This window comes from Thermothelomyces thermophilus, chromosome 6 (assembly GCF_000226095.1).
Source record: "Thermothelomyces thermophilus ATCC 42464 chromosome 6, complete sequence".
Taxonomy (NCBI): domain Eukaryota; kingdom Fungi; phylum Ascomycota; class Sordariomycetes; order Sordariales; family Chaetomiaceae; genus Thermothelomyces; species Thermothelomyces thermophilus.
In genome coordinates, this window is record NC_016477.1 from 187734 (window position 1) to 214622 (window position 26889).

The 26889-nt window shown below is 56.3% G+C and overlaps 11 protein-coding genes across 11 annotated transcripts; 7 read left to right on the top strand and 4 right to left on the bottom strand.

Annotated features, from left to right (window-relative positions):
• Nucleotides 1-1213: 1213 nt before the first annotated feature.
• Nucleotides 1214-2202, bottom strand: MYCTH_2309773 (uncharacterized protein). Its single transcript, XM_003665719.1, has 2 exons — nt 2013-2202; nt 1214-1847 (listed from the first exon to the last, which is right to left on the bottom strand). Exon 2 carries the CDS (start codon nt 1808-1810, stop codon nt 1487-1489), a length of 324 nt encoding a protein of 107 aa, XP_003665767.1. The 5' UTR covers nt 1811-1847; nt 2013-2202; the 3' UTR covers nt 1214-1486.
• A 1630-nt stretch (nt 2203-3832) lies between these two features.
• Nucleotides 3833-5251, top strand: MYCTH_117681 (uncharacterized protein). The gene is made up of 2 exons (XM_003665720.1): nt 3833-3989; nt 4062-5251. Exons 1-2 carry the CDS (start codon nt 3914-3916, stop codon nt 4658-4660), a joined length of 675 nt encoding a protein of 224 aa, XP_003665768.1. The 5' UTR covers nt 3833-3913; the 3' UTR covers nt 4661-5251.
• A 52-nt stretch (nt 5252-5303) lies between these two features.
• MYCTH_2309779 (uncharacterized protein) lies at nt 5304-6426 on the bottom strand. Its single transcript, XM_003665721.1, has 5 exons — nt 6280-6426; nt 6195-6220; nt 6040-6128; nt 5844-5973; nt 5304-5739 (listed from the first exon to the last, which is right to left on the bottom strand). Exons 1-5 carry the CDS (start codon nt 6330-6332, stop codon nt 5405-5407), a joined length of 633 nt encoding a protein of 210 aa, XP_003665769.1. The 5' UTR covers nt 6333-6426; the 3' UTR covers nt 5304-5404.
• A 410-nt stretch (nt 6427-6836) lies between these two features.
• On the top strand, nt 6837-8641 carry MYCTH_2309781 (uncharacterized protein). Its single transcript, XM_003665722.1, has 2 exons — nt 6837-7095; nt 7146-8641. The coding sequence occupies exons 1-2, from the start codon at nt 6944-6946 to the stop codon at nt 8305-8307; spliced, it is 1314 nt and encodes a 437-aa protein (XP_003665770.1). The 5' UTR covers nt 6837-6943; the 3' UTR covers nt 8308-8641.
• A 960-nt stretch (nt 8642-9601) lies between these two features.
• MYCTH_2068429 (uncharacterized protein) lies at nt 9602-9784 on the top strand (the record flags this gene model as incomplete). Its single annotated transcript, XM_003665723.1, has 1 exon — nt 9602-9784. A coding segment is annotated over one exon (183 nt), but the record flags the coding sequence as incomplete, so codon positions are not given.
• A 700-nt stretch (nt 9785-10484) lies between these two features.
• Nucleotides 10485-11162, top strand: MYCTH_2309782 (uncharacterized protein). The gene is made up of 2 exons (XM_003665724.1): nt 10485-10664; nt 10793-11162. The coding sequence occupies exons 1-2, from the start codon at nt 10559-10561 to the stop codon at nt 10921-10923; spliced, it is 237 nt and encodes a 78-aa protein (XP_003665772.1). The 5' UTR covers nt 10485-10558; the 3' UTR covers nt 10924-11162.
• Nucleotides 11163-12623: 1461 nt separating this feature from the next.
• On the top strand, nt 12624-14592 carry MYCTH_58642 (sugar transporter-like protein; the record flags this gene model as incomplete). Its single annotated transcript, XM_003665725.1, has 5 exons — nt 12624-12697; nt 12860-13008; nt 13087-13272; nt 13368-13917; nt 14052-14592. The coding sequence occupies 5 exons, from the start codon at nt 12624-12626 to the stop codon at nt 14590-14592; spliced, it is 1500 nt and encodes a 499-aa protein (XP_003665773.1).
• A 662-nt stretch (nt 14593-15254) lies between these two features.
• MYCTH_58986 (uncharacterized protein) lies at nt 15255-16589 on the bottom strand (the record flags this gene model as incomplete). The annotated part of the gene is made up of 1 exon (XM_003665726.1): nt 15255-16589. A coding segment is annotated over one exon (1335 nt), but the record flags the coding sequence as incomplete, so codon positions are not given.
• Nucleotides 16590-18385: 1796 nt separating this feature from the next.
• MYCTH_2309784 (uncharacterized protein) lies at nt 18386-21091 on the top strand. Its single transcript, XM_003665727.1, has 2 exons — nt 18386-20697; nt 20862-21091. Exons 1-2 carry the CDS (start codon nt 18627-18629, stop codon nt 20876-20878), a joined length of 2088 nt encoding a protein of 695 aa, XP_003665775.1. The 5' UTR covers nt 18386-18626; the 3' UTR covers nt 20879-21091.
• Nucleotides 21092-21304: 213 nt separating this feature from the next.
• MYCTH_104628 (glycoside hydrolase family 3 protein) lies at nt 21305-23942 on the bottom strand (the record flags this gene model as incomplete). Its single annotated transcript, XM_003665728.1, has 2 exons — nt 21305-23642; nt 23773-23942. 2 exons carry the CDS (start codon nt 23940-23942, stop codon nt 21305-21307), a joined length of 2508 nt encoding a protein of 835 aa, XP_003665776.1.
• A 1217-nt stretch (nt 23943-25159) lies between these two features.
• MYCTH_109444 (glycoside hydrolase family 12 protein) lies at nt 25160-26569 on the top strand. The gene is made up of 3 exons (XM_003665729.1): nt 25160-25669; nt 25807-26027; nt 26110-26569. Exons 1-3 carry the CDS (start codon nt 25227-25229, stop codon nt 26187-26189), a joined length of 744 nt encoding a protein of 247 aa, XP_003665777.1. The 5' UTR covers nt 25160-25226; the 3' UTR covers nt 26190-26569.
• Nucleotides 26570-26889: the final 320 nt, after the last annotated feature.

Below are 26889 nucleotides of genomic sequence, written 5' to 3' on the forward strand. Positions count from 1 at the left end.
TCCCCCCCCCCCCCCAAATCAGGCAACGTTTAGTCTTGGCAGATAACAACCTCTAGTGTAAGTAGTTTACGGATGTAGTTACTCCGTACTGCGTACGGAATACATTAACATCGGTGCGTTCATTTTTCGATCTTGTATATAGGTAACATTATGTATGTAGCTCCACACGGAGTCTTCAATGCTGCGTGATGAATGACCTCTTCAAACAGCTCATATCCATCCTACCGTGTTGCCCATTGGTTTGTTCACACTCAACGACTACCTTGTCCACATTGGACGCTCAGAGCTTGTTGCACGGCATCACTATCTCGGGAACCAGACCTTTCGGTGGGTGATATTGCAACCAGAGGGGAACAGGTGGGGCAGTCGTTCTGTTTTCAACAAGCGCCAGAAGCACGGGAATCCTCTGGCATCTAATCTGTGCATTGATATGAGTTGTTGCACGAGCGCCACCTAGTGTTCAACGATCCAAAGCTAGGAGACAGTCCTTCGTCTTAATCTACAAAAAAATGAGGCGTCAGATCGTTATCTGTGTTTGCATGTTGTTGATTCAATGCCCACTTTTCAAGAAGCGGCGTTATCACCAAGAAGGATATGAAAACAGTGATATGTTTAGAATGTCCGAGTCAAACTTCGCTAGAACAACAAGCGATGGAGAATATATGCATCTTTTGGTATCTCTGTGGGCAAATCGAGAATTCAATTGTCTCCCGCTAGGTTTCAACTTCCTTCTTTGGGCAATATCAGGGGCGAATCCTTCTCGCTGAAGCTAAACTGGAGGAAAATGACAATTATGAACGACTTAGGAAGTCGACAAAGTGCTCATGATGTCAAGTGAGGCAATTTCGAAAGGCATATAAGAAAATTTGAGTGAAGTCCCACGCTACCTTAACCAGCTTTGGAGCACTTCAACAGCTGTTTGTCAATCTGCGTTGCGTTCTCCACCGTGTAGTGGTCGTCCTGCTTGGGTTTGTAGAGGATGAGAAGACAAGACATTGTACTTGGAGGAGACGGCGACGAGGGTAGGGATGTCAAATCCAACCTTTCGGGATGGAGGAGGTGTTGGTGACAAGCTTAAAAAACAACCTGCCACAGCGAGGTTGTCCATTGGATCTATACCTACGATGCTAAGGGAGCCTTGCGGTTGTCAAGAGCTTCCTCAACGTTCAAGAACCGAGATGGATGTCGACCTGATGGCATCTCTTCGCCGGTTCGTGGTGCAAGGGACCACTTGCGAACCATGCCACCGTAAGTACCGCACTCCCGTAGCTGTCACCATCGATAGGTCGTCAACAGGAGGAAGGAAAGACAGCTGACCATGGAGGATCCGTGGAAAGATGGCATCTGTTCCCTCCTAGGACTTTCGCAACACCGAGTTAGAGATTTCGAAAATCATCTTGTGTTGTTGAGCAATCCAACCATCCAGTATTCTAACTGTGTTTATCATGCTATCTCTGTGGCATTGTTGTATTGGATCAAGATCCAGTCAGGTAGGCTTGAAGCCCAACCTCTCAAAGTTCCTCCTGAGGGTCGTGTTTGTCCTCTTGGCTGCCTTCTCGAGGGGAAGACCGTGTTCAATCCTCTTGACAGTCCGCTCAACCGGCGGCGATATGCGCTGGATGCCCCTTTCAACGGGGTTCCTGAAAAAGGTGATGTTGCGCTCCCAGCTGGGAGCCCACTTGACGGTTTGACGAGACAGACGCTCCTCGGCGCCGGGGGCCATCAGGTAGAAAGGCGCAAACCCGGTGACGCCAGCAGCGCCCATGCAGAAGACCTCGGTTTTCGTAGCAGCGGGAATGCGAACAGGCATGTTGACGGTAGATGGAGTTATAACAGGTAATATGGTGCTGTTGACTGGCAGCTGTTAGATGATCAGTTCTTCTCGAGTTGACGAGGCATCGATGGTTATGGACCACAAAACGGGCGAGCAGCAAGAAGTGGCAACGTGCGGGGTATGCTTAGGAGCAGGGACATGGAGGCAACATGCCCAAACAATAACAGTGTTTGCGTACCTTGCAAACAGCTGTGCCGCCGCAGTACTCGACTTTGTTTCTTCGAAGCCCGAAGAAAATTGAACTTTGGAAGATGGCCGGTGATGAACGGCAGAAGTCTGGATGTTTGGCTGTTGATTGATGGCAGCAGCAATGTTCTTGGGGATGTTGGTGTGTTGCACAAGGAGGAGAAGCTGGAGAAAGAGGGCACGCCTGTCCCTTTATTCTTGGATGGCCAACTCGGGCAGGCACTACCCGACACAGATGGGCTGGAACATACAGCTCCGCCAGCTGTCGGACAACTGAAGAAAGACAATCGGTTTGCCTCTTCAAGAACCAAGAGTCGCGTTCATCTGCAAGGGGGCGTCTTCCGCCAGCGCCTCGAATCACACCCCAGCGGCCAGAAGCGGAGCGGGGTAACCGTCGTCGTATTACCCAGCGCCAATCATGGCCGGGAGTGGACGTCAGCGTGCAATCACACCTCTTCCGTCTGCGGTCAAGCTTGGTCCTTCTTCCCTGACTCGAAACCAGACATGGCGCCATGTCGGTGGCACATCCAAAGAGGGAAGCGGAAGAATGGGCACTTGCTGCCAGGGTGTCCCCGTCCCTTTGCTTTGAATCAATTGATTCCTTCACCCCGTGGACCATGCGGTACAACCTCGCTTTGTTTCAAGTTACAATCTCATCACATCGTCGACCAAAAGCTTAATCTTCCATGTTGATATCAAGCTCGACTTCAGGGTCGCTTCATTGATGCGCGCTAGTGTGTTGGTAAAGGAACTGGTGGACCCGATCGTTTGTGAAGCTCCACTTCCCCAGACTCCACCCCCGCGATGAAGTGGATCTGGTGGAGTGCGAAAGCTTGAGACGCCGCTCCGTTGGACGTTTTGCTCGCGTGCGCATGGCTTGAGTCCTTAGCGTATTTGAAGCTCAACGGCGATGTTCATACAGTTGCGTGACACTATTCTAGCTGTTTCTGCAGCTTAACATAGCCATGTTGGGATTTTTAGCATCTTCCGTCGAATGGTCCTAGCTGCCCGGGGCCACATAACGCCCGGAGCTGATTCGATTGGACTGCTTGGAAACACGACTCCAACTTCTGGGGAAGAGGAACAAACCACTCCAGCCACAATGGCACCGCAATCAGATAGAATAAGACTCATGCGATCTCAACACACTAAGCATCTCAAGCCTTATTTCTCGTTCCCTGCCTTGTCTGTTACAAAATGCCTACCTCGATATATGAACAACCTTGAATCAATGTCGCGAGAGCCCAGCTGCCTACAACATGAACAAGGGGTGTGTTCTTGGCATTTGAGGTCTGCGAAGAGTGAGAGCTGCCTCAAATGCGGCCACATTTATTAACCGGTGAAGTTCAGGATCAGAGGAATGCGAACCTGATGGGAACAAGGACTCACCATTAGAACTGCTATCTGGTAATTGACTGAATCTGTTTACGCCAATTAGTTTTCTCTTTGTTGATGAACTCGCAATGTGCGAGTGTTACGGCAGCGGAAAGTGATCCCACGATACATTTTCCGGTGTATATACAGTTTGGAAATGTGTCATTGGGAACGGCAGCCACATTGCCAGATTTATTGCGTACCGTCGAGACGGGATTGAGGCTTTCCGGCTTGAGCCTCTGCGGACTCGTCTCTTCAAGTGTGATTCAACTCTCGAGAACAATTTGACGAGACGAGTGAACTAGTGTATACCCTAACCCTGGGATGCGAGCGATTGCAGGAGATAAGCGGTGGGGTGCCAACCTCCCCCCACTTTACTTGCACCTAAACGCAAAGGCGGTCAATTTTTTTCGGAACATCAAGGCCTGCAGCAACCCCATTTTCAGGCTGTGCAGTTGACGACAAAACCCCAAACACCTCGACAGCCCTCGAAGTCGACTGCCGGTCCCCAGCAGAAAGATGCGTGTCGAGAACTGCTTCTTTTGCGGGAGGCCCGCGTGGCCCAGCAAGGGCATTACATTCATGAGAAATGACGGTTTGTCCTTCCCAGCGGGCCCGATTGCACGAGAGAGACGGAGGACGCTAACTTTGCTCTCTCTCTCCCAAGGCAAATCCTTCCGCTTCTGCCGTTCCAAGTGCCACAAGAACTTCAAGATGAAACGCAATCCCCGCAAGCTCAAGTGGACCAAGGCGTACCGCAAGAACGCGGGCAAGGAGATGGTGGTGGACAGCACGCTTCAGTTCGCGGCCCGGCGCAACGTCCCGGTCCGCTACGACCGCGAGCTCTGGGCCAAGACGCTCAAGGCCATGGAGCGCATCAGCGAGATCCGCGCGCGCCGCGAGCGCATGTTCTACAAGAAGCGCATGGCCGGCAAGCGCGCCCGCGAGGTCGCCGCCGCCCGCAAGCTCGTCGCCGAGAACGAGCACCTGCTGCCCCGCCTGCGCGGCAGCGAGAAGAGGCGGCTGGCCGAGCTGGCGGCCGAGCGGGGCGTCGATGTCGAGGAGCTCGAGCGCGAGGAGCTGGCCAAGCTGCGCACCAGCAAGAAGACCAAGGCGTTTGGCGGCGAGGTGCGCAGGCTCAGGGTGCGGACGGACGGTGGGGTCGAGGAGATCACCGAGTCGGCGGCTGGTCATATGCACGAGGACGTGGACGACGACGACGACGCGGACGACGACGATAACGACGACGGGATGGATACCGACTGAGGAGATTTCTACCATCGATGCCGACACTCCGCGGCGCCGTTTACCGGTCCATCTCTACCTTGCTTCCCTTGGGTCCAGATACCGCCACGGTAACAGACACCGTTGTCACCCCGTATTTGGTGATACCAGGTTTTTAATGATTGGCAACCGTTGCCGATCATCGCTTTCGGACTCGCCAGGGGAAAGAAACAGCTTTGAAGGGCTCAACTTCTGCGAGTTTCCCCTAGTTTTAGTGGTCCCCACGTCGTTGACCCGTTGTGTGCCACTCATAGACACCATTGGTTGGGAAATTGGCGAAATTGGCGTTAATGGAGGATAGTTGTTACAGCCACGACTTGTGATCAGCTACGCATGCTTGATACTCCTGGGGGCTAAGATCGAGGACGGCAAGAAAAACGTTGGCTACTTATACTCGGGCGGACCGGTGATTGTGAGATTCTGTTTTGTTCTCGGGTTTTGTGACGCCTGGAGCGAGAGCCAAATGCTGCTGCCGGCTTTCCTTCTCGCCCCAGGAATACAGGATGCGGTGTGCGCGTGCACATGGAACTTTAGAAACAGAGGTTTATTGAGTACATATTATTAGATTCATGTAACGCTGATGCAAACGCACCCGCCACATCCCCTTTCTGCTCTGCCATCTTCACGGTGGCCGACGGAAGTCTTAACTCCAGCGGAAGCAGACATCTCCGTCTTGACCTCTCCCATCTATGAACTTCCCCCATCTCCCGAACAAACACGTCCAATCTAGCAAGCACAACCCTCCTGGGGTGCCGGGGCGGCGGGCGTCTTGACGTCAATCATCTGGCTCGACGCCTGGGCGGCAGCGTCGGTGCCCTCCATCCCGGGGAGGGCCTGGGCTATCCTCTTGAAGAGCGTCTTGACGTTGTGGCCGAGCTTGGCGCTCGTCTCGACGAACATGAGGTTGTTGCGCTTGGCCTCTTCCTCGCCCTGCTGCGTCGTCACCTCGCGCTTGTCGTTGAGGTCCGTCTTGTTGCCCACCAACACGATGATGACATCGTTCCCACGCTCGGCGCGCACGTCGTCGATCCATTTTCGTGTGTTTTGGAAGCTCTTCGCGTCTGAACGATGGGGGAAAGAAAGTGTCCGGTCAGCATGGGGAGTGTGAAAACCTTTCGAGCCAAAAAGGGCGGGGGGTGGGGGAGGGGGGGTTTGCGGGGCTTACTTGAGATGTCGTAGACCACTACTGCCACGCTCGAGTCCCGGATGTAGGACGGGATCAAGCTCCTAAATCGTTCCTGTCCGGCTGTGTCCCAGAGCTGTAACCGCACTGTCCTGTCTTCTAGGTACATGGTCTAGACAGGCCTGGTCAGCGTTTTTGTTGTTGCGATGCGTCGTCGGTCAGACGGCTCGAGGCTTGCCTTGGAAAGGAAGTCGATGCCGATGGTGGCTTGGTACATGTTGTCGAACGAATCATACATGAAGCGTGTGATGAGTGATGTCTTGCCGACTACAGTTTGGTGTTAGTGGAACGTGGTTCTTTCGAAATCTGATACCCCGGTCTCGAATCGCATACCGCTCTGTTCCCCAAGGAAGACGAGCCTAGGCGCAGTATTAGAACGTTTGGTCCAGCCGCACGCACGTCACACGAAGGACATTACTTGAACTTCTTCAGCGGGTTGCTATACGACCCGCCAGCTCCTGCTTGCGCCATGTTGGTGATCGACCGGGGTTGGAGACGGGCTCGTTGGGTGTTGCTGTTCTCGAGAATGCGCCGAGGGGTTCCGAGGCGGCGATGAACGGCGCGGAAACAGTGTGATGCTGGTGGTACTTTCTATGCTGTGTCTGGTTTGGTATTGATCTCCAGGGCCGACTATCCTCTTGCACTGGCCGGCGCAAGGTATGCTCAAAGTATTTGGGGCGGAAATCGATCGGTATTTGGCGGACGAGCTGGCACCTGGCGGGCAGTTCGCGTGGCTCCAGCGCCCTCAAAAAGGGGTGCCTGGCTGGCGACGCGAGTATTGGGTTGCCGCCATGGCTGCCAGCTGCCAATGAACGAGACTGCCCCGGCACAGCTGGGTCGTCGCCACTGGCACGGACGGGGTGGGTTAGTGCAAAGTGAGGAGTTACACTAAAGTTAATGGATCTGATCTGTTTTGCAGCCCAGCTTATCTTATCGGTCCCTATCCGCTCGAAATTTTGAGGGTGACCCCACAGCATTGCTTGCTGCTCAGGCGCACGACAGCAACTCCGTTCCGGCACGACAAACATTCGAGGACAGGAAAGTCCAAACATTGCCGGTTTCGGTGTTCCTCAGCAGCCAAAATGCCCGTTTTAAAAGCTCCTTCGGGGAATCCGGACGCCCCTCAACAGCACAAGCAACCGTCCAGGAAAGGCAAGAAGGCCTGGCGCAAAAATGTCGATATTTCCGAGGTGCAACAGGGTCTCGAGGAGCTCAACGACCAGATAATCAAGGGGTACGCTTTGAGCGACGGATGAGCAAAGCAATGGCCTAACTGGTTCGCAGGGGTGTCATCGCTGAGAAGGACTCGTCGGAACTCTTTACCATCGATGTGGAAGGCGACCCAGAGCTTCCGAAACGGTTCCCGAAGCACATCAAAAAGGGGCTGAAGGCGGACGAAATCATCGCGCAGCGGTCGGCAATACCAGCCGTGCCAATGCGCAAGCGGTCGGGCGACAAGACCACAGACGGCATTGTTCCCGTTAAGAGGCAACGGACTACCTATGTCACACACAAAGAGCTTGCACGGATCAAGAAGGTTGCCGATGGACACCACGAGTCGACGGTCACGGTCGAAGATGCAACTTACGACCCCTGGGCGCAGCCGGAAGAAGAGCCAAAGAAAGAGGATCAGCTCTTTTTACCCAAGGTCGAAAAGATAAAGAAGCCGAAGACGTTGGAGCAACGGCCCATCTCGCTGGCGGCTAGCGGCAAGCCAGTTCCAGCGGTACCGAAACCCAAGGGAGGGCACAGTTACAATCCCACCTTCACCGATTATCAGGAGCGGCTGATCGAGGAGAGCGAGAAGGCCGTGGAGGCAGAGCGTAAGCGGCTGGAGGCTCTCGAGGCCGAGCGCATCAAGATGGAGGCGGCGGCGCGGTCAGCGGCAGAGGCAGAAGCAGCGGAGGCGCGGGCTGAGCTCTCAGAGTGGGAGGATGACTCTTCTTGGGAAGGGTTCGAGAGCGCGGCTGAGGAGGCGGTCGTCAAGGCCAAGAAGCCACGGCGCAAGACACAAGCCGAGAGGAACAGGATCAAGCGGCGCAAGGAGGAGGAGCGGAGACTGAAACACGAAGCGGCGATGAAGCGGAAGAGGGCCCAAGAAGACCGCATCAAGCAGATTGTGCGCGAGGTGGAGGAGAAGGAGCGCCAGAGGGCGCTGGAGAAGATCGAGATGAGCGACCCCAGCGAAGAGGAGACGGACGACGTTGAGCTGCGGCGGAAGAAACTGGGCAAGATCAAGCTCCCGGAGAAAGACTTGGAGCTGGTGTTGCCCGACGAGCTGCAAGATTCTCTTCGGTTGCTCAAGCCTGAGGGCAACCTGCTGAAGGACCGGTACCGCAGCATGCTGATCAGGGGAAAGGTGGAGGCGCGGAGGAAGATTCCGTTCAGGAAGCAGGCCAAGACCAAGGTCACAGAGAAGTGGACGTACAAGGATTTCTCCATCTGAGGTGGTTTGCATGGGCAGAAGCGAGAAAATATATGTCTTCTTCTTTGGCCGTTGTTGCCACTGGCATATGCACCTGTTAGTTCTTCCACCTTCTCATAACTAACGGACTGGCGCACCAGCATCTCATGGCGGTTTCAGAGCCGTATAGCTGGTGTCCGTCGTTCAACATCAGTACTCTCTCTTCAAAGAGGTGCTGTCAGGGGCAGAGTGATGCCGTCTCCGAAATAATTAGGTAGCAGTCGTTCCGGGTACCCTTTATCTCAGTCGACTTCAAAACGAAGTAATTTTTACCTTTGCGTTCCCTTGGTGGCGCTCCTCGTCGTGCCATTCTGGGAAAGCCTTCAATTGATTTAGAGTTTTAGGTTTAGTTTGACATGGACATGGTTGCGACATGGACCTTCGGACAGTGCCATGCACGCAGGACTCTGTTGGCAACATTCGTCGACGACAGGCGAAGATGGTCGTGGCAATCTTTACAAGTATTTCGGAGGGTTCTCTCCGGAGTAAGGGGCTTGCCCCAAGCTGGCGGGCTCCGTGGCTAGTACTGTACCTCGCTGAGAGTTTGCTCTGTCTCCCGCGCCGCGCCCGCAATGATATGAGGCGTTGCCATTGCGCACAGTCAGTCCTCGCGAGGAGAGGAGTGTGGGCGTCCGCCACCGTCGCTGTCCAGGCTTCGGCCTCGCCATGTCAGCTTAGTTTATCTTTTTTTTTTTTTTTTTTTTTTTTTTTTGCCCCTTTGATACCGACCCGATGCAGCTTGGTGGTGGCAGCGAGTCGTGACACTGTTACATGAAAAAGGTCACACCAAAGCTTGAAAATCTAACTATTACCTAGATTTCCAGGACAGTCCCGGATGCACTCGCAACACCGTGGTGACTCAACGAACCACAAATGATCCATAGAGCTTGTTCCAAAAAGAGATGTTTGGAGCAAGCCCGGCCTGATTCTTACACAATGGAGGTCCGCGGACGAAGAGGCGGTAAAAGTGGAGGATAACTACCAGAGTATGTTACATCGTGTCAGATATTCTCACGTCAGTCTCCATTCTTTATCATCACTTCTTCCCTGGGATGGCTGCGGAGCTTGCAGGGGCCTGGTACCATTGGGCACAAGGTTGTCCCAAAATGGAGAGTTCCGGGTTCTCTTGCTGCATGTAATATTATAGATTTTGGTCCCCAACAGGGACTTAGGTATGACAACACACAACCACCCTTACAATCTCACTCAGCGCAACTTCGGATAACTCAGTTTTTGTCAAAAGGGCTAAGAAGAGAACAAGAAAAAATAATAAACAAAGAAAAAAACATACAACACTGGGGATTCCCCAGTCGTCACCGACCTGAGTACTAGTCCAGCGGTCGTCAGTTTAACGAAGGGAGAGCAGACGGGATCCCGTGTTTTCTGGCGCCTATGGTCGTATGTGACAGAAGAATGCTTAGCCGTGATTCATATATCCTGTTCTAGTTACCTACCATGAGCAGGAAGGTGAGATCCACGGACCGATCACCTGGGACCAGTGCAGTACTGCATACCGTGCTTAGGGAAGAATTACAATGTACTCTTGATTAGGATTAGGTACATACTAATGAAACGTCGCAGTCGGGTCGGATCCTTATTCTACTAGTTCTTACTCTAGGGTAGGAGTACACTAGTTGGTAGGGCTGAACTACCACTCTAAATTAATTACCTCCTAAGCACTACTGCGTGATAGGTAGCAACTACAACCCATCACGCAACACAAAACTCGTCTCTGAAAAGCCCTTGCAGGCTTTTCTTCGACTTGCTCTGTCATCGAGGCTACAGTACTACTGCAAGCTACTCCATAGTTAATTTCGGCCATTTTTCTTCTCCACCGCCCTACTTGTTCCCAATGAGAGTAGCTAGGACCGACGAAATCTCATCGTCTTCGGCCCAAGGGGAGTGGGCCGGGCCACGCTTTGGATGCAGACCTTGGACTATCCCGCGGAGCAGCAGGAGCCCCGGACTCTTACTTGCAGGAACTAGTGTAGTATTTCGTATTCCGTATACGGAGTAGTAATCTGCACTCGAGAGGCTGACCTGACTGCGATGCCGTTCCGTTCGTCAGTTGGCTAGGCGAGTACAGATCATGTACATAAACAGTCCAAGAGCGCCGTGATCCCGACCTCTCTCTCTCTTTTTCTTCTCCAGGCCATTCACCTTAATCAACACTTTCAAGCACCGCACAGAACTGGCGTTGCCCCAGCTGCCAACCGCGGCCTTCGAAGAAAAGATGCAACTCACCACGATCGCGACCTTTGTCTCCCTTGCCGCTCTTGGGGTGGCTCCATCTGTGTTGTCACAGAGCATCCCGATTAGCGCCACAGCCTGCACTCCTGGTGAGAATCCCTTCCACAGAGCAATCCTGGACATACAATGGAAACGGCAAGTGGAACAAAAAAGGGAGAAGGATATCAAAGTAAGGAACTGATAGTATACCCAAGCTAACTCGATTACCGTCACATAGGGCAATACGCATGCGGCTACAGAAACGGACAAGACGCTATCTACATTTGCAGCAACGGGCGGCTAGAGTTTGCGGCCAGTTGCGGTACTGGTCGCTGCGAGTCGATCGCTGGTGTTCCCCACTGCGTATAAGCCGGAAGGGAACCAAGCAACTCCCTGGAGCGGCCTCTAATAGAGCATCTGCTGTCTGCTGTCAAAAGATGCCTATTATACCGGAACCCCAGCATGTCTCATCAGACTTGCTGGGTCATTCTGGAGGCTAAAACCCGTGGCAAAAGCACACATGAACAGCAATCCACTGCGATGTCTTGGGCCGCTCATTATGAAATTTCATAGCTAAATATATCCGGATATATATTTCTCTTCAATCCCGTCCTGTGCTCTTCGCCTCGACCGATCATGTCATCTGACTACGGAACAAGTAATTAGTCGTGGTTTTTCGTGATGTAATTATGGCAGTCTTATTAGACGAGCTTTAGAATATCCAGGTCAATTTTAGCCTTCTCCTGGGGTCAGGTAGGGCATTATCCTCACGTCAGTTGGCAAGAGACTTGCAACACTCAGGTACCTAGTAGGTACCTAGTTATGATTAAAGCTGTGTCAATCATTTCTAAGGTGCGGCGACGCTAAACCATCTCATTCAACAGTCAGATAACGATCTCAAGGCAAAAATATAATATTCTCTTATCTCGACTTTGCACTTCTGCAACAAGGCGAGCGTTCCTGAAACCCTTACCTGTGGCGCCTTACCAAATAATTAAGAGGTAAAAGCGGACAGGCTAGGTAATAGAAGCAGAAAACCAATTCGGGCAGGAGCCTAAACTAATAACTCTATCAATCTGCACAATTTTGAGGTGCGGGACATGCACGTCTCATCACAACCCCCGATCTAGGTGCCCTATCATACCTGCATAGCCTATCATGCTATAAAGGCATCCGCAACCGCTGGGAAGAGCGGCGGTCACAGAGCCACAATCGACCCTTAATTATGTGTTCAGCGTATTAATATCATTATTAGAGACAAAACTGGGCGAGAAGTCGTCATTCAAGAGTTTTTTTTATTCCCCTCTCAATCCTTTGGGACCCCACGTTGGCTAGCGTCGGGGATGTTCACACAAATTGCTTGCTACTTCGCTCTTAGTGGTGGATGAAAATGAACATCAAACCCGAGCGACCGGAGCGGGAGGACGGTTCCGGACCAATCTCGACATGGGCGGATGCGGGTTGGCCTTCCAAGTCTCGGGGTAGTTTGGACCGCGTTGCCGAATTAGAGTAGCCGAATAGCCCAAGGGTGCCCCAGAGCATGCACCAACATACACTATCCATCCCATGTTAGTCGCATTCCCCCGCATCCTTCCCAGTCCCATGGCTTTGACAGGGGTGTGGGGGGGGGGGGGGCTACCCCAACTTCCCCGGATTTCCATTGCGCATGTATTAGTGTATGTATACAACAATGTAGGGATGATGTACACTATATATAGCAAAACCCGCCGTGAGCCTTCCAGCTTGGTTGCAGATCATCTCCCCCTTCATCACTTCGCCGTCCTGTGGTTAACGAGAAGAAAGAGGCGTAATTATCACGGGGGGAGTTAATTAATAAATATCTCAGGGTACCGTCAGGACTGAGAAGAAAAGGCGCCTGGATTCTTCATTTATTAAATAATATCTCGTTTTTCCTTATTCCTCCCTCTGAAAGCTTTGCTATGACGACGGCAACGGTGCAGGTCAGCCACCACCAGAAGGTGGTGGACCAGGACCTCGAGGAGAAGCTGGGGCAGGATGCCATCTTGCAGGCGAAGCAGGCGACCGACGAGGAGCACGCCCAGACCTTGATGCAGGCACTGCGGGAGAATCGAAAGGCCGTCTTGTGGTCCGTCCTGATCTCGCTGTCGATTATTATGGAAGGGTATGGTCCGGTCCTGACCCTCTTTTTTCCCTTTCTTTTTTTTTTGTGCTCTCTTTTCCTTCCTTTTCTCCCCTTTTTCTACTGTCCCTGCATCCACTTCCCCTCATCCACGACTGTGAGGGCTTGTCGCCGCTAATTAACGGAGTGCGCGATTGGCTCCAGTTACGATACCATTCTCATGGGCAATTTCTTTGCCTACCCCGAGTTCGCCAAGAAGTTTGGACACTACTATGGAGAAGAGGACGGTTGGCAGGTCTCGGCTCCGTGGCAGACGGGGTTGAACATGGCCAGCACCGTCGGCGGCATCTTTGGTGCGTATTAATTATTTCGGGCTTGCTGCTAATTATTAGGAGTTCTCGCGCTAACGACGACCTCCTTTTGTCTCCCAGGAGGTCTCTTGAACGGATACTTTGCGTCCAAGTTCGGCTACCGCTGGTCTATGATCGGAGCCATGGGGTTCCTGAACGCATTCATCTTTGTCGTCTTCTTCGCGCCCAACGCTGCCACTTTGGTGGGCGGCCAGATCTTGTGCGGATTGTGCTGGGGCGTCTTTGCCACTCTCAGTCCCGCATATGGTGAGGCAGACGCCATCCCGTCGCTTTCATCCAGATAAAAGAATGACTGACACCGTCTTTTAATTACTCTCCTCTCTCTCTCTCTCTCTCTCCAGCCTCCGAGGTGTGTCCGACCAACCTGCGCGGCTACCTGACCACGTACGTGAACCTGTGCTGGGCCATCGGCCAGCTCCTGGCCAGCGGCGTCCTCCGAGGCTGCCTGCCCATCGTCGGCGAGATGGCGTACAAGATCCCCTTTGCGCTCCAGTGGGCGTGGCCGCTGCCCATCATGGTGATTGCCTACTTCGCCCCCGAGAGCCCCTGGTACCTCGTCCGGACGGACCGGCTCGACGAGGCCAGGAAGTCGATCGAGCGGCTCAGCGGCGACAAGACGGACGACCAGATCGGCGCGCAGCTGGCCATGATGGTGCACACGACCAAGCTCGAGTCCGAGGTGACCAAGGGGGCCACCTATCTCGACTGCTTCCGCGGCGTCGACCTCCGCCGCACCGAGATCTGCATGCTCACCTTCATGGGCCAGATCCTCTCGGGAAGCAGTTTCGCCTACACGCCGACCTACTTCTTCACCACCGCCGGCATGGAGACGTACAACGCTTTTAATCTCGGCCTCGGTGCCAAGGGGATGGGGTTTCTGGGTACCGTCCTGTACGTTTCCACCCCCCTGCCCCCTCCCTTTCTCGTTCCCATTTTTTTTTGTTTCATTTTTCTTTCTTTTCTTTATACAAGCAGATAATTGATCGTCTCGTCCCGTTCCTGACTCTTTCTTCTAATTAATACAGCTCCTGGTGGCTCATCACCTACTTTGGCCGCCGGACGCTCTACGTGACCGGCATGGGGATCCTCTCGACCGTGCTGTTCGTCATCGGCATCCTCGACGTCTCGGCCGGGCGCCGGGGCCTGTGGCCGTCGGGCGGGCTGTGCATCTTCTGGCTCTTCACCTACTCGCTCACCGTCGGCCCGCTGGCGTACAGCATCATCTCGGAGACGTCGAGCGTGCGGCTGCGGCCGCTCACCGTCGTGCTCGCGCGCACCGCCTACCAGGTCGCCAACATCGTCTCTCAGGTGCTCTACAGCTACATGCAGAACTCGACCGCCTGGGACCTCCGCGGCAAGTCGGGCTTCTTCTGGGGCGGCACCGCCTTCCTCACCTTCGTCTGGGCCTTCTTCCGCCTGCCCGAGATCAAGGGCCGCACCTACGAGGAGCTCGACATCCTCTTCGCCAACCGCACCCCGGCCCGCAAGTTCGCCACCTCCCACGTCGACGCCTACGCGCTGTCTGTCCCGCCCGCCGCTGAGAAACATGCCCACGCCGAAAAGTGAGGTGATTCATCATTGGCTGGTGGGAGAGGGGGAATTCCGTAAGCAAGGATGTCTTCTCGAGGTAATTAATCCTCCCGAAATGGGTGGGGTAATAATTTGTTTATCATCTCCCATGGGATGATAGCTTGGCATGTAAATACGTACTGAATTATTGATTGCCAACTTCACCGATTGAGCGGCTATACCCTCCTTCTCTTCCTCCTCTTAGGTGGAGGACAGAACGCTGCGGGATAGGCAGAGTACCCCATCGACCCGAGGGAGGTTGGGGCTTGATGGTTTTGAAAACGGAAACCAATGTCAGATTTTAGACCTAGCTTCATAATAGTAAGAAACGTCAACTTGAGGGGTCCGAGTCCAAAATTGATTGCTCCTTCAAGTGCCTACCTTCCTGAATACAGGTAGACAAACATCACAGGGCCAATGCGTTATTCCCCCTTGGCACACGCCATCCGGGGAACATACCTATTATTAAGTGCGAGCTTTGCGTGCGGGAAGAGAATGATTAGATGGTTGAGTTTAAGTGTTTTTTGCCCCTGACTCTGGACAGTGGGTTGATAACATGGATAATTAGTCGGGGGAAACTGTCAGCCACGTAATTACTTACCCATCCTAGATAGAATTAAAGGAGCTGACATCCGCAATCAAGGTTAGGAACCTAGTAATTAACAATCCCAGTACATTTCTTGCCAATCGCCGAGTCTCGGCTCCTCCTTGCCGTCAGCGTGGAGGCTGTCGTACCGGGAGCCCAGAACGCAACGTTCGGCATGCTCCTTGAGGGCGAGCTCTGCGCGCCGCAACCGATCCCAATCATGCGAGGTGCTATTAAACCTGAACTCCTCGGTCCACTGCTGTGGGTGGGGGAAGTGGGCATAAAAGCGGGCAAGCCCGTCGTCGGCGAGCCGTGCCAGGGGCTGCACGAGGTCCATGTATGCCTTCAACATGTCCCGGGCTTCTTCGGCCGTTATCGGCCGGTAATACGGTTCCAGCGCAATGTCACCCACGTTTGACACGGCCAGCTGAAGCGTGAGCCTGCGTGTGTTAATCCTGGGCCGGAGCCAGTCGATGGTTGCGCGCCAGTCCTGCATGGCAGGGTGATGCGTCTCGGGCCAGCTGCCGGGGCGGTAAGGGGGAAAGACCAGCTCGAGGAATCGGAGGTGGGCGAGGGAGGGCGCGGGGATGATTTCCCGCAGGAAGTGGGAGGCGGCAAAGCGCTCGTTCGGATACGGGTATTTGGGTGGGAGCTCGTCCTCTTCGCAATCCTCAACGAAGGGCAGGGCCCAGGGCGGGGATATCTTGTAGTCATGGACGGTGAAGCGATTCTTGGAGAAGAAAACATACTGGGCGTCCTCGTACAGGGTACGGCAGACGAGGAAAAGGGAAGGACCGGGGGGCACCCAGCATTTACAGGCCGGCGAAAAGGCGGCGTGATGGCGGCGGCAGAAGCAGCCGGGGCTCGGTGGCTCTGGTGCCAGGTCCTCTCCTATCCAACACCTGAAAAATTGTGCCCTGTGGTTTTCGTCGGCGATGCCTCTGTCCGAGTATGCGAAGGCGAACACACTATATGCGCGGTCCTGTCCGCTCCACATGACCTGTCTCGTTGGAGTGACGAGGTCGGTATACTCGAGGATCCGGAGGCGGAGCTCGCGTGGGAGGGCAGTCAGAACCGGATCGGCGTTGGGCGGCAGCGGCAAGGGATCGGTGGCAATTCCGCAGGAACGACACACCGCATCCTTTGCGAGCTGCTGGAGCCTGCCGTCCGGTGTCATGGCTAGCCGGATGTTGCATTTTCGGAGGTGGCCCGGCGGGAGGAGGAGGATGGGTGCCACGACCAACTCGGCCAGCGGTCGAGCCTCTGGGTGTCCGGGGTCGATGTCGCAAACCACAGAGAGGGCGAGATGCCCCGGAGTAACGCCGGACAAAAGACGTGGGGCGACTGAGCGCCAGTCTCTCACCACGGCGCGGGCATATTTCGATACATCATCGCGGATGCCCTCAAGATCTCGGCTCAGGAGCGGGTGTTGGTGTGCGGTCTTGGGGTGCCCGTGGCACTGGGACGTGCCATCCGAGTAAATAGGCTTCCAGCGATGGGGATCGTAGAAGCAGCAACTCCCCGTGTCGTGGTCGCGTCTGTCGAGCTCATGGCAGGAGGCCTGGTTGAGAACAATCTTGAGCCTGGAAAGGGACCAAAGCGCCGGCGCGGTCAGAGCATGCAGAAAGTACAGCCCTGATTCCGAGCCCAAACGGGAGCGGTTGCGACGAGAAGAGTACCAGACGAAGAAGCGGTTAGCCGAGTACAGCAGCGCGGCCGCCTCGGCGTGAAGGGCGCGACAAGAGAGCAGCAAACCGTGGAAAGAGCTTGGCTTTGGCACGTACCACGAGTGGTACAGCGTTTTCCCGCCCTTGATTTTGTACGTGTAGGGGTGGCCATCCCACGATGCCAGGCCCAGATAGCGGTAAATGCGGTGCCGGATGCGGGGGCTCAAGCGCAAAAGTGGCGGTGTCGGCGATGGCGATGACTGCAAGTTGGGCGGACATGTCATGGTTGTTTCAGTGTTGGTTGTGTGCATTTTCTTTCTCTTTGTTTCTTTTCTTTTTTTGGGTCTAATTAGTACCTTCCCCAGGAAATGGGCCGGTGTTAGGTCAGTTGAGTCTGGTCACTGCTTGGGAGGCGCAGTTGGGTTGGTCCACAGGTTGGTGATAATTAACTTCCAGCGGCACAGGGCTGTGGAGGCTGAAAAAGGTTCGGTTCGGTTGGATGGGATGGGACCAACAAGAGAGGTCAAAAGAGGGCAAGACGGCAACCGCAAGCCGAGATTTCAAGAGTCGGCCTGAATTCAAACAGAAAAGGCAACAACAACACGAGGCCGCCAACTACCAACCGTTTGAAGCGCAAAATGCGCATCACGAGTCTGATGACCAAGAACCGTGAAAGAGGAGGCGCCTGAAGGTAATCAGGTACTAGAACTCAAGGTCAGGCAAGATACCCCCGTGGCTAAGGTACCTGAGGTGCGGAGTCCCTAGGTAGGTTCTTGTCGAGACGAGATCCAGAATCCCGCTGGCCGGGACGGAATCAGCGGAGACTACTCCGTAGGGCCTTTGGATCTGAGATCGGCATGGCCCGAGTGTTGGGGGGGGATGTGAAATTGGACGTCCGCTGGCCGAGACGTGAGGACACGAGTTCAAAGCACCCAGGTAGGTAGGGATTAATTAGAAGAATAGAGAGAAGAAACAGCTGCGGAATGCTTGCCGCAATCCCAGTACTACAGCTCAATATTGCCGATAAATTTCTGTAGTTGACAAATAGGCTTAAGTTAGAATCTGGAAGATTAATTGCCCAAAGAAACTAAGACATCGCTGTATCCTATAATAGGTGCCTTAATACAATCGAACTCAGGAGTGCGCATGCCAGATCAATTCAGAAGTGCCTGATGTTGTTCAGGATTGCCCAGATTCCGATTACCCAGTCAAAATTCAGCAGTGATCGCAGGAAGGCACTGCAAAACATGGGAATTACAGTAGTGAACAGAGGTATGTAGTTACAGTATGTATGTATGTATGTACTGTACAACCCCTGTCGTTGGGCCCTGGCGTACCCGGAAATAGCAGACCCAGAGGTTAGTGCAAATAGCGAATGGCACGGAACTCTGGCTAACCCACATCAAGCAGCAGATACGCACGATTAGTTAAACGGACTATGTGAAATGGCACTACATCTCGCCAAAGCCCCAGCGGCTGGGGAACTGACGTAGTGCGCTGCGGCGCTGCGTTGCTGCGTTGGTCACACTCAGCTCTCCTGTCGCCGGATCGGTCCTTACTTCTCAATTGACTCGCTTCTTTCCAGAAAGAAGAAAGGAGAATATTTCCTGCGCCGGGATTGCGCCATTTTATTCTTCTATACAGGTCCCTCGTTGCACTGCTTTCTTTCTTTTCTTTTCTCTTTTTTTCTTCTCATGAACAGCTAATCCCCTTCGTCGGGCATAATTGACGTCGCGGCTTGCAACACCAAAAAAAGGAACTAAATAACCCACATCGCGATGCTCGGCGCTCGAGCAGCTCGGCAAGTGGGCCGTCTTGGCCCCCGCGGCGCGAACCTGACGGCACGGACGACCCAACGGAGCAGGATACGGCTTCAACCCTTGTTCACGAGGACGCCGAGTATTACTAGGCCAGAGGCTGCAGGGCAAAGCGAAGGAACGACGACGACGACGACGGACCTTCATCCCTCGAGGCCTCTCTTCCCTGCGCCCCTGGTGCTCGCGCGCCAATTATCGGGCAAGCCCCTCCCTCAAGGAAAGCCGCGGCTGCTCAACTTTGCCTACCGCGCCGCGGCGTGGCTCGGCGGCTCGGTGCTGCTGATCGGCGTCGGCGTGCTCGGCTTCTTCCTCTACGACGCGTCGACCTACCACACGCACCCGAGCCAGGCCGACATCGACATCTCGGCCCTGGCCCTCAGCCCCCGCCGCGGCGGACCCAAGAACCTGCCGATCCTCGAATACTACATCGACGATGACGACAGCGAGGAGATGCGCCGCCAGAAGGACAAGCCGAGGCTGGTGATACTCGGCGGCGGCTGGGGCGGCGTCTCGCTGATCAAGGAGCTGGACCCGGACAACTACCACGTCACCGTCATCTCTCCCGCAAACTACTTCCTCTTCACGCCGATGCTGCCGTCCGCCACGGTGGGGACGCTCGGGCTGCGCTCGCTGGTAGAGCCCATCCGGAGGATCGTACACGGCATCGGCGGCCACTTCCTGCGCGCCCGCGCCGAGGACGTCGACTTCTCGGCCCGCCTGGTCGAGGTCTCGCAGGTGGACTGCAACGGCGTCGAGCAGCGCTTCTACGTCCCGTACGACAAGCTGGTCATCGCCGTCGGCTCCGTCACGAACCCGCACGGCGTCAAGGGGCTCGAGCACTGCCACTTCCTCAGGGACATCAACGACGCGCGCGAGATCCGCAACAAGGTGATCCAGAACCTGGAGCTCGCCTGCCTCCCGACGACGACGGACGAGGAGCGCAAGCGGCTCCTCTCGTTCGTCGTCTGCGGCGGCGGCCCCACCGGCGTCGAGTTCGCCGCCGAGCTCTTCGACCTGCTCAACGAGGACCTGATCCAGCTGTTCCCCCGCCTCCTCCGCAACGAGATCTCGGTCCACCTGATCCAGAGCCGCGACCACATCCTCAACACGTACGACGAGACGCTCTCCAAGTACGCCGAGGACCGGTTCGCGCGCGACCAGGTCGAGGTGCTGACCAACTCGCGCGTCAGCGAGGTCCGCCCGGACAGCATCGTCTTCACGCAAAAGGACGCGGACGGCGGCATCGTCACCAAGGAGCTGCCCATGGGCTTCTGCCTCTGGTCGACGGGCGTGTCCCAGAACGAGTTCTGCCGGCGGCTGGCCAAGAAGCTCGGCAGCGCCCAGAGCAACCGGCGCGCGCTCGAGACGGACACGCACCTCCGCCTCAACGGGACGCCGCTCGGCGACGTCTACGCCATCGGCGACTGCGCGACGGTGCAGAACAACGTTGCCGACCACATCGTCACCTTCCTGCGCAGCCTCGCGTGGAAGCACGGGTCGGACCCGGAGAGGCTGCAGCTGCGCTTCTCGGACTGGCGCAGCGTGGCCGAGCAGGTCAAGCGGCGCTTCCCCCAGGCCGTCGGCCACCTCCGCCGGCTCGACAAGCTCTTTGCCGAGTACGACCGCGACCAGTCGGGCACGCTCGACTTTGGCGAGCTGCGCGAGCTGCTCCGCCAGATCGACAGGAAGCTGACCAGCCTGCCGGCCACGGCCCAGCGCGCCCACCAGCAGGGCCAATACCTGGCCCGCAAGTTCAACAAGCTCGCCCGCGCCACCCCGGCCCTCCGCGCAAACGACATACTCGACGGCGACCTCGACGCCGCCGTCTACAAGGCCTTCGAGTACAAGCACCTCGGCAGCCTCGCCTACATCGGCAACTCGGCCGTCTTCGACCTCGGCAAGGGCTGGGGCTTGGCCGGCGGCCTGTGGGCCGTGTACGCCTGGCGGAGCATCTACTTTGCCCAGAGCGTCAGCTTCCGCACCCGCGTCATGATGGCCATGGACTGGGCCAAGAGGGGGTTATTCGGGAGAGGTACGTACCTTTTTTTTTTCCTTTCTTTTTCTTTTTTTTCCCCTCTCCCTTTCCCTTTCCCTCCCTTTTTTTCTCTATCCCCCTTCTCTTATTTGATTCATGAACTCTCGAGTCGCGAGTGTTTACCGATGTGTGTTTGTGCTCACTGGCTGACGTATGGGCAGACTTGATGAGCTACTGAGCGAGTTCCCGATATCTACTAATATGCTCCCATGTACGTACGGGCTTTGGATATCTTAGTGCGAATCCCGTGTGCGACTGTGACTTCTCCTCATTTTCTCCTTGGAGTTCCACAGCATTTATTGGAATCTAGAGTCGAGATATCCCACGATCATGCAAGCGCACCACATTTACAAAACGTGGGGAGAATGTATGTTATTGGCACTTTGCGGCGGTCTATATCCCGATTTTACTGGCAAGTCTCAAACATATCTATCTAGTCCATGCTCCGACTCTTGTTGGTCTTTTTATCTTCTGGGCATTTCCTGCTTTTCCAAATATAACCGCCAGATCAAGTCTCACACCGCTTCCCAGCATTGCTTATTTCCGAGCATGTTCTAAGTATCGGAATGAAACCGAGTGGCCTTTTTTTTTACCTTTATAATTATTACCTGTGCCTCCCCCTGGCGGTGGAGTTGGCACTCGGCGGCGCAGGCCACTCGTCGAGCACGACGGGCTCGCCCTCGAGGGCGAACTGCACGCTCGCCTGGGCCGGCTCGTCGAGAGTGAGGGTGTAAGTTCCCGGGTACAGGATTGTGTTGCCGCGCTCGTCGTGGCGGGCCAGGTTGCCGACGGTCCAGTCGAGCGAGACGGTAGTGGTGGCGCCGTCGCCGTCGCCGTCGCCGTCGCCGCCCTTCCCCTTTAGCCCGCGCGCCCGCGCGTACGAGACCAGCGTCTTGATCGGGTACGGCGCCGGCCCGTACTCGCCCGACACGAAGGCCAGCACCACGTAGTCGGACGCGCGCTCGCCCTCGTTGGTCACGCGCACCGTCAGCGGCGGCAGCGGGCACGTGTCCGGGTACGTCTTGTCGCAGTCGCGGAGCAGGTCCCGGATCGGCGTGGTGGCCGCCGCCGCCGCCCTGCGCTGCTGCTGCTGCTGCTGTTGCTGCTGCTGCGTCCTGATCTCGCTCTTGCTCTCGCCCTTGTCCTCGCCGTCGCCATCGCCCTTGCCCGCCCCCGGGAAGAAGGGGTGGGGGCCGAACTCGGCCCGGAAGGTGGTATAGTGGAGGCCGAAGCCGAAGGGCCGGACGGGAGTCGGGTACCAGCGGTAGGTCCGGCCCGGGTTGGTCGCCGACGGGCGCAGGGTCATGTCGGTCAGGGGCACCGCGTCGGTGTAGTTGGCCGGGTACTGGGTCACGGGCAGGCGGCCGGCCGGGCTCTCGGCGCCGCTGAGCAGCCGGACCACGGCCGTGCCGCCGTCCTGGCCCGGCCAGTTGGCCCACAGGACGGCGCCCACCCCGTCCAGCTCGAAGAGGGGCGTGTCGTCGAGCTGGTCGCCCATCTGCACCACCACGACGGGCTTGCCGAGCCGCGCCAGCTCCGAGATGAGCGCCAGCTGCGCCGCCGGCCACCCGATCGTCATCCGGTCCTTGGTCTCGCCCGCCGCCGACGTGTCCAGGCCGCCAAAGTAGACGATGTAGTCGGCGTCGGCGGCCGCCTCGACGGCCGGCGCCGTCCACGTGTCCTCCTCCTCGTCCGAGTCTCCCTCCAGGACGGGCCCTCCGGCGACCGTGACGTTCCAGCCCAGCTGCCGGGCGGCGCTCGCGGGCGAGCGCGCGAAGGGGGGCGCGCCGCTGTACCCGCCAAACAGCTTGTCCGGGGCGTCGGCCCAGAAGCCGATCATGGCGACGCGGCGGCGGCCACCATCAGCGGTGACAACGACATCGTCCGGCAGCGGCAGCGGCAGCGTGTCGTTGTCGTTCTTGAGCAGCACGATGCCCTCGACGGCAGCGCGCAGGGCCAGCTCCTGCGCCTCGGGCCGGTTGACGTCGGCCCAGCCCAGCGAGGCGTGCGGCGACTCGGGGCCGTCAAAGTAGCCGACCCGCACCAGGCTCCGGTACAGCCGCGTCAGGGCGCGGTCGACGGCGGGCCAGGTCAGGAAGCCGCCGGCGGAGGCGCCCGGGATGTCGGAGGAGCCCTCGTACTCGCAGCTCGTGTCCATGCCGGCCTCGAAGCAGAGGCCGGTGCCCTCGGCGTTGGTGTCGGCGTAGTGGTGGTGGGCCGAGACGTCGAGGACGGCCTCGCAGTCGCTGGTGACGTAGTTGTCGTGCTCGGTCCAGTTCCAGTGCCCGCGCAGGATCGTGTTCATGAGGTACGAGTTGGCGCACGACGGCACCCCGTTGACGGCGTTGTAGGCGCACATGACGGAGCCGACGCGCGAGTCGCGCGCGCACTGCTGGAACGGCGCCAGGTAGTACTCGGCCAGGTCCTGCGCCGAGATGACGGCGTCGAAGTCGTGCCGCGTCGTGCCGTTCCAGTCCTCAAAGTCGTTGCCGGCGTAGTGCTTGCAGGTCGAGATGACGCGCGGCGGCTCCCCTCCGGATCCGAAGGAGCAGGAGGAGGAGGAGGAGGAACGACCCTCGAGCCCGCGGATCATGGAGGCGGCGTAGCGCTTGAGGCGCACGACGTCCTCGCCCGGCGTCTCGGAGCCGCGGCCCCAGCGGGGGTCCCGGAAGGGGTTGACGTTGGGGGTCCAGTAGTCGAGGCCGGACCAGCCGGCGTTGCCAAAGGCGCGGGCCTCGGTGCCGATGACGTCGCCGACGGCCTCGATCAGCTCGTCGTCGAAGGCGGCGGCCATCAGCAGCGGCATCGGGAACGACGTGGACGAGTTGAAGTCCCCCGGCCCGTCGCGGAACTGCGTCCCGGGCGCGTGGGCCACCCCGTGCAGCGCCTCGCTCCACCAGTTGTACGCGGGCAGGCCGATCCGCGGCGCCCCCGGCGCCTTGCTGGACACAGAGACAAAGGGAAAACGTCAGACGGCACCCATGGTACGCGAGAGAGAGAGAGAGAGAGTGTGTGTGTGTGTGTGTGCGCGCGCGCGCGTGTGTGTGTGTTTCTCTCTCTCCGCATACATACCTGACCAGGTTTTGCAGCTTCTCCTCGTCGGTCAGGGCTGCCACGAGGGCTGCCGCCCGCTCCGCCTCGGGCAGTGTCCGGTCGCACACCTTAATATCGGACAGGGGGGGCTTGGTGCAGTCGGGGTAGGTCTGGAAAGGGCCATCGAGGCCGTAGGCCACGGCGCTCATGCCGACGAGGCATGATACAGAGGCCTTCATGGTGGCAACAACCATCATGGGTGGCTGGATGGGCGGGACGGTGGTGGTAGAGCAGCGAGAGCTCCTTGATGATTGATTTCTTCTCCATCCCCCCCCCCCCCCCTTCCAAATGCAAAACGACAAAACATATACGCTGCTCGCCGCCCAACTCCGCCCCCGCGAGATCACTGTAAGGACCCGGTACCCGGTCGGTTCCCCATGACCCCGCGCTCGAGGGGAACTAGCCCAGAGGCAGTCTGTGATATCAGCATGTATGTTGATCCTGTTCTGTGCAGCATTTTACCCGTATTAGCCTGGATTCCCCCGGGGATCCCTCTTGCATGGGAAACAGACAGGGCGGGAGCGGAGGTGTCAGCGGGTCTTCCGGGTAATAAAATAGGCGTAAACAGCCGCCCTGGAGCGTGGACCGTGGGGACAGGCGGCAAATGAGACCCTATTGGGGCGCATCGACGGTGCAGAACCGAGGTTCCGGGACCTTGGCAGAGCGGCCCAGGGACCCCGCCATCCAGCTATGCGCCTCCACAGAAGCCGACCGATGCTCGGGTTGCATCCCGAGATCGTCGGTATTAAGGAGAGGGGAGAAGAAGAAGGGGGGGGGGGGGGGGGGGGGAATGAGACAACAACACTCAGGCGCGCCAATTAGAACTTCAACGAGCCTCCTTCCTGCATCCAGACAAGACCGAGGTCGAGCCGGGTACTATGCAAGCGTCCCGTGCCGCGTGATGTCGCTCGTAGGTGTTGACAGGTTCTCAGCTGTTTCTTGAATCCCCGGGAGGTGGACTAAAGGGGCAAGAGACCATGGTAAGCTCCGTCGCCAGCCCTCCCGTTGCGGAGCGGAAGCCGAGGACCGACCTTCTTCTGGAGAACCCGGGCTGCCCGGGCGGAGGCGGGTTCCGCCTTTTTTTAAACCAGTCCGAGTTGTTGTCGCGAACTGCGCTCGGTTGCAACGTCAGTGTCCAATCGGCAGGCGTATCGCGACCCGGTAAGGGGGTTACGGCATGTGTTCTCGGCTTCCGCACATCAAAACTTACTCGTATTCGTCCTGACCTTGGTAATTAATTATGTCGCAAGACAAGGAGTTGTTTGAGACGACTCCGGCGCGCATAATTACACAGTGGTGCAGTATTATATATCTTTCTCCCGTAGGGACGACGACAAAGACCCGTCAGTGATTAATAATAATTAGTAGCAGTTTCTTTCTTTCAAGACTCAAGAATACTCCTTTCCGCCATCGTGGCAGCGTTTAGATTCATCATGCAGCCGTTTCTGCTCTTGTTCCTCTCGTCGGTCACGGCGGCGAGCCCCCTGACGGCGCTCGACAAGCGGCAGCAGGCGACGTTGTGCGAGCAGTACGGCTACTGGTCGGGCAACGGTTACGAGGTCAACAACAACAACTGGGGCAAGGATTCGGCCTCGGGCGGCCATCAGTGCACCTACGTCGACAGCAGCAGCTCCAGCGGCGTCGCCTGGCACACGACCTGGCAGTGGGAAGGAGGCCAGAACCAGGTCAAGAGCTTCGCCAACTGCGGCCTGCAGGTGCCCAAGGGCAGGACCATCTCGTCCATCAGCAACCTGCAGACCTCCATCTCGTGGTCCTACAGCAACACCAACATCCGCGCCAACGTGGCCTACGACCTCTTCACCGCGGCAGACCCGAACCACGCGACCAGCAGCGGCGACTACGAGCTCATGATCTGGTCAGTTTTTTTTTTCTTTTTTCTTTTCTTCTCTTTTCTTTTCTTTTCCTTTCTCCTGTTTTATTTTCTTATCCATTGCTTCGCCCTCTTTCCTTAACCCTGCTGACTCTCTCTTCTTGTCAATGATACTGTAATAGGCTGGCGAGATTCGGCGACGTCTACCCCATCGGCTCGTCCCAGGGCCACGTCAACGTGGCCGGCCAGGACTGGGAGCTGTGGACGGGCTTCAACGGCAACATGCGGGTCTACAGCTTCGTAGCGCCCAGCCCCCGCAACAGCTTCAGCGCCAACGTCAAGGACTTCTTCAACTATCTCCAGTCCAACCAGGGCTTCCCGGCCAGCAGCCAATACCTTCTCAGTAAGGAGACGAGATCTCGAACAGCATACCATATATGCGTGCGGTACAAGTGCACTAACCCCCTTTTTTTTCCCGTTCGCAGTCTTCCAGGCGGGCACCGAGCCCTTCACCGGCGGCGAGACCACCCTTACCGTCAACAACTACTCTGCAAGGGTTGCTTAAACAGGAAGGCCGAGGATGGCCCCCAAGGCCGTTGCGGGTTCACGAGCTCTCTTCTTTTCAAGTGCTGTACATACATAATTAGCGTACCAAGTCATAGCTGTTTGTCAGCTTCAAACTAAGTGCTCGCCCACAAAAGAGGGGGGAGGGGAAAATAACAAATTGCCGAACGCAGTGATAAGCTTCTGGGAGCGTTGAAAGCAGTCTACAGTAGGTGGCTGTACGAAGGAAAAGAGTGCCTTATTAAAGCTATCTACAAAGGAGACAAAACGACTGATATTTATAGACAAAGGGACTGGCCAATGCGTTAAACAGCCTCATACAGCTGTAGCATATATATGGCTAATACGTTTGGAAGCTCTATAGCTTCCGACACACCCCCTAGTTAAACGTAGTAGTCGTTTAACTACGCTTTGTGGTGATACTGTTCTTGGTATTATATCCTTTGTCGCTCTTACCTCGGTAGCTCCTTCAGGGGGCCTGCCTTCTGTATTCGGAAGTCTAAAAGAGTCGAGTATAGTAGAGCGATTCCTTTAAAGCTATAGATCAAATATGGCCATTATAACTATAGTAGTAATAGTATTACTAGTTTTAATCATAATAGTAATAATAGGATGACGCCTCTTATGCTTGAATCAATAGATGACTCGTTAGGTCTACCTATTACAAACACTATAACTGCTAGTAGGTCGACTCCTGCTCC

Bases quoted from the DNA above. Each gene is read 5' to 3' on its own strand.
- MYCTH_2309782 (XM_003665724.1), top strand. From the start codon at position 10,559: ATGCAACTCACCACGATCGCGACCTTTGTCTCCCTTGCCGCTCTTGGG. The intron at 10,665-10,792 runs GTGAGAATCCCT...ACCGTCACATAG, and splicing joins CGCCACAGCCTGCACTCCTG to GGCAATACGCATGCGGCTAC.
- MYCTH_2309773 (XM_003665719.1), bottom strand. From the start codon at position 1,810: ATGCCTGTTCGCATTCCCGCTGCTACGAAAACCGAGGTCTTCTGCATG.
- MYCTH_117681 (XM_003665720.1), top strand. From the start codon at position 3,914: ATGCGTGTCGAGAACTGCTTCTTTTGCGGGAGGCCCGCGTGGCCCAGC. The intron at 3,990-4,061 runs GTTTGTCCTTCC...CTCTCTCCCAAG, and splicing joins TACATTCATGAGAAATGACG to GCAAATCCTTCCGCTTCTGC.
- MYCTH_2309784 (XM_003665727.1), top strand. From the start codon at position 18,627: ATGCTCGGCGCTCGAGCAGCTCGGCAAGTGGGCCGTCTTGGCCCCCGC.
- MYCTH_2309781 (XM_003665722.1), top strand. From the start codon at position 6,944: ATGCCCGTTTTAAAAGCTCCTTCGGGGAATCCGGACGCCCCTCAACAG. The intron at 7,096-7,145 runs GTACGCTTTGAG...ACTGGTTCGCAG, and splicing joins AACGACCAGATAATCAAGGG to GGGTGTCATCGCTGAGAAGG.
- MYCTH_2309779 (XM_003665721.1), bottom strand. From the start codon at position 6,332: ATGGCGCAAGCAGGAGCTGGCGGGTCGTATAGCAACCCGCTGAAGAAG. The intron at 6,221-6,279 runs GTAATGTCCTTC...TACTGCGCCTAG, and splicing joins AACCCGCTGAAGAAGTTCAA to GCTCGTCTTCCTTGGGGAAC. The intron at 5,740-5,843 runs GTAAGCCCCGCA...CCCATCGTTCAG, and splicing joins AGTGGTCTACGACATCTCAA to ACGCGAAGAGCTTCCAAAAC.
- MYCTH_109444 (XM_003665729.1), top strand. From the start codon at position 25,227: ATGCAGCCGTTTCTGCTCTTGTTCCTCTCGTCGGTCACGGCGGCGAGC. The intron at 25,670-25,806 runs GTCAGTTTTTTT...ATACTGTAATAG, and splicing joins GACTACGAGCTCATGATCTG to GCTGGCGAGATTCGGCGACG. The intron at 26,028-26,109 runs GTAAGGAGACGA...TCCCGTTCGCAG, and splicing joins CAGCAGCCAATACCTTCTCA to TCTTCCAGGCGGGCACCGAG.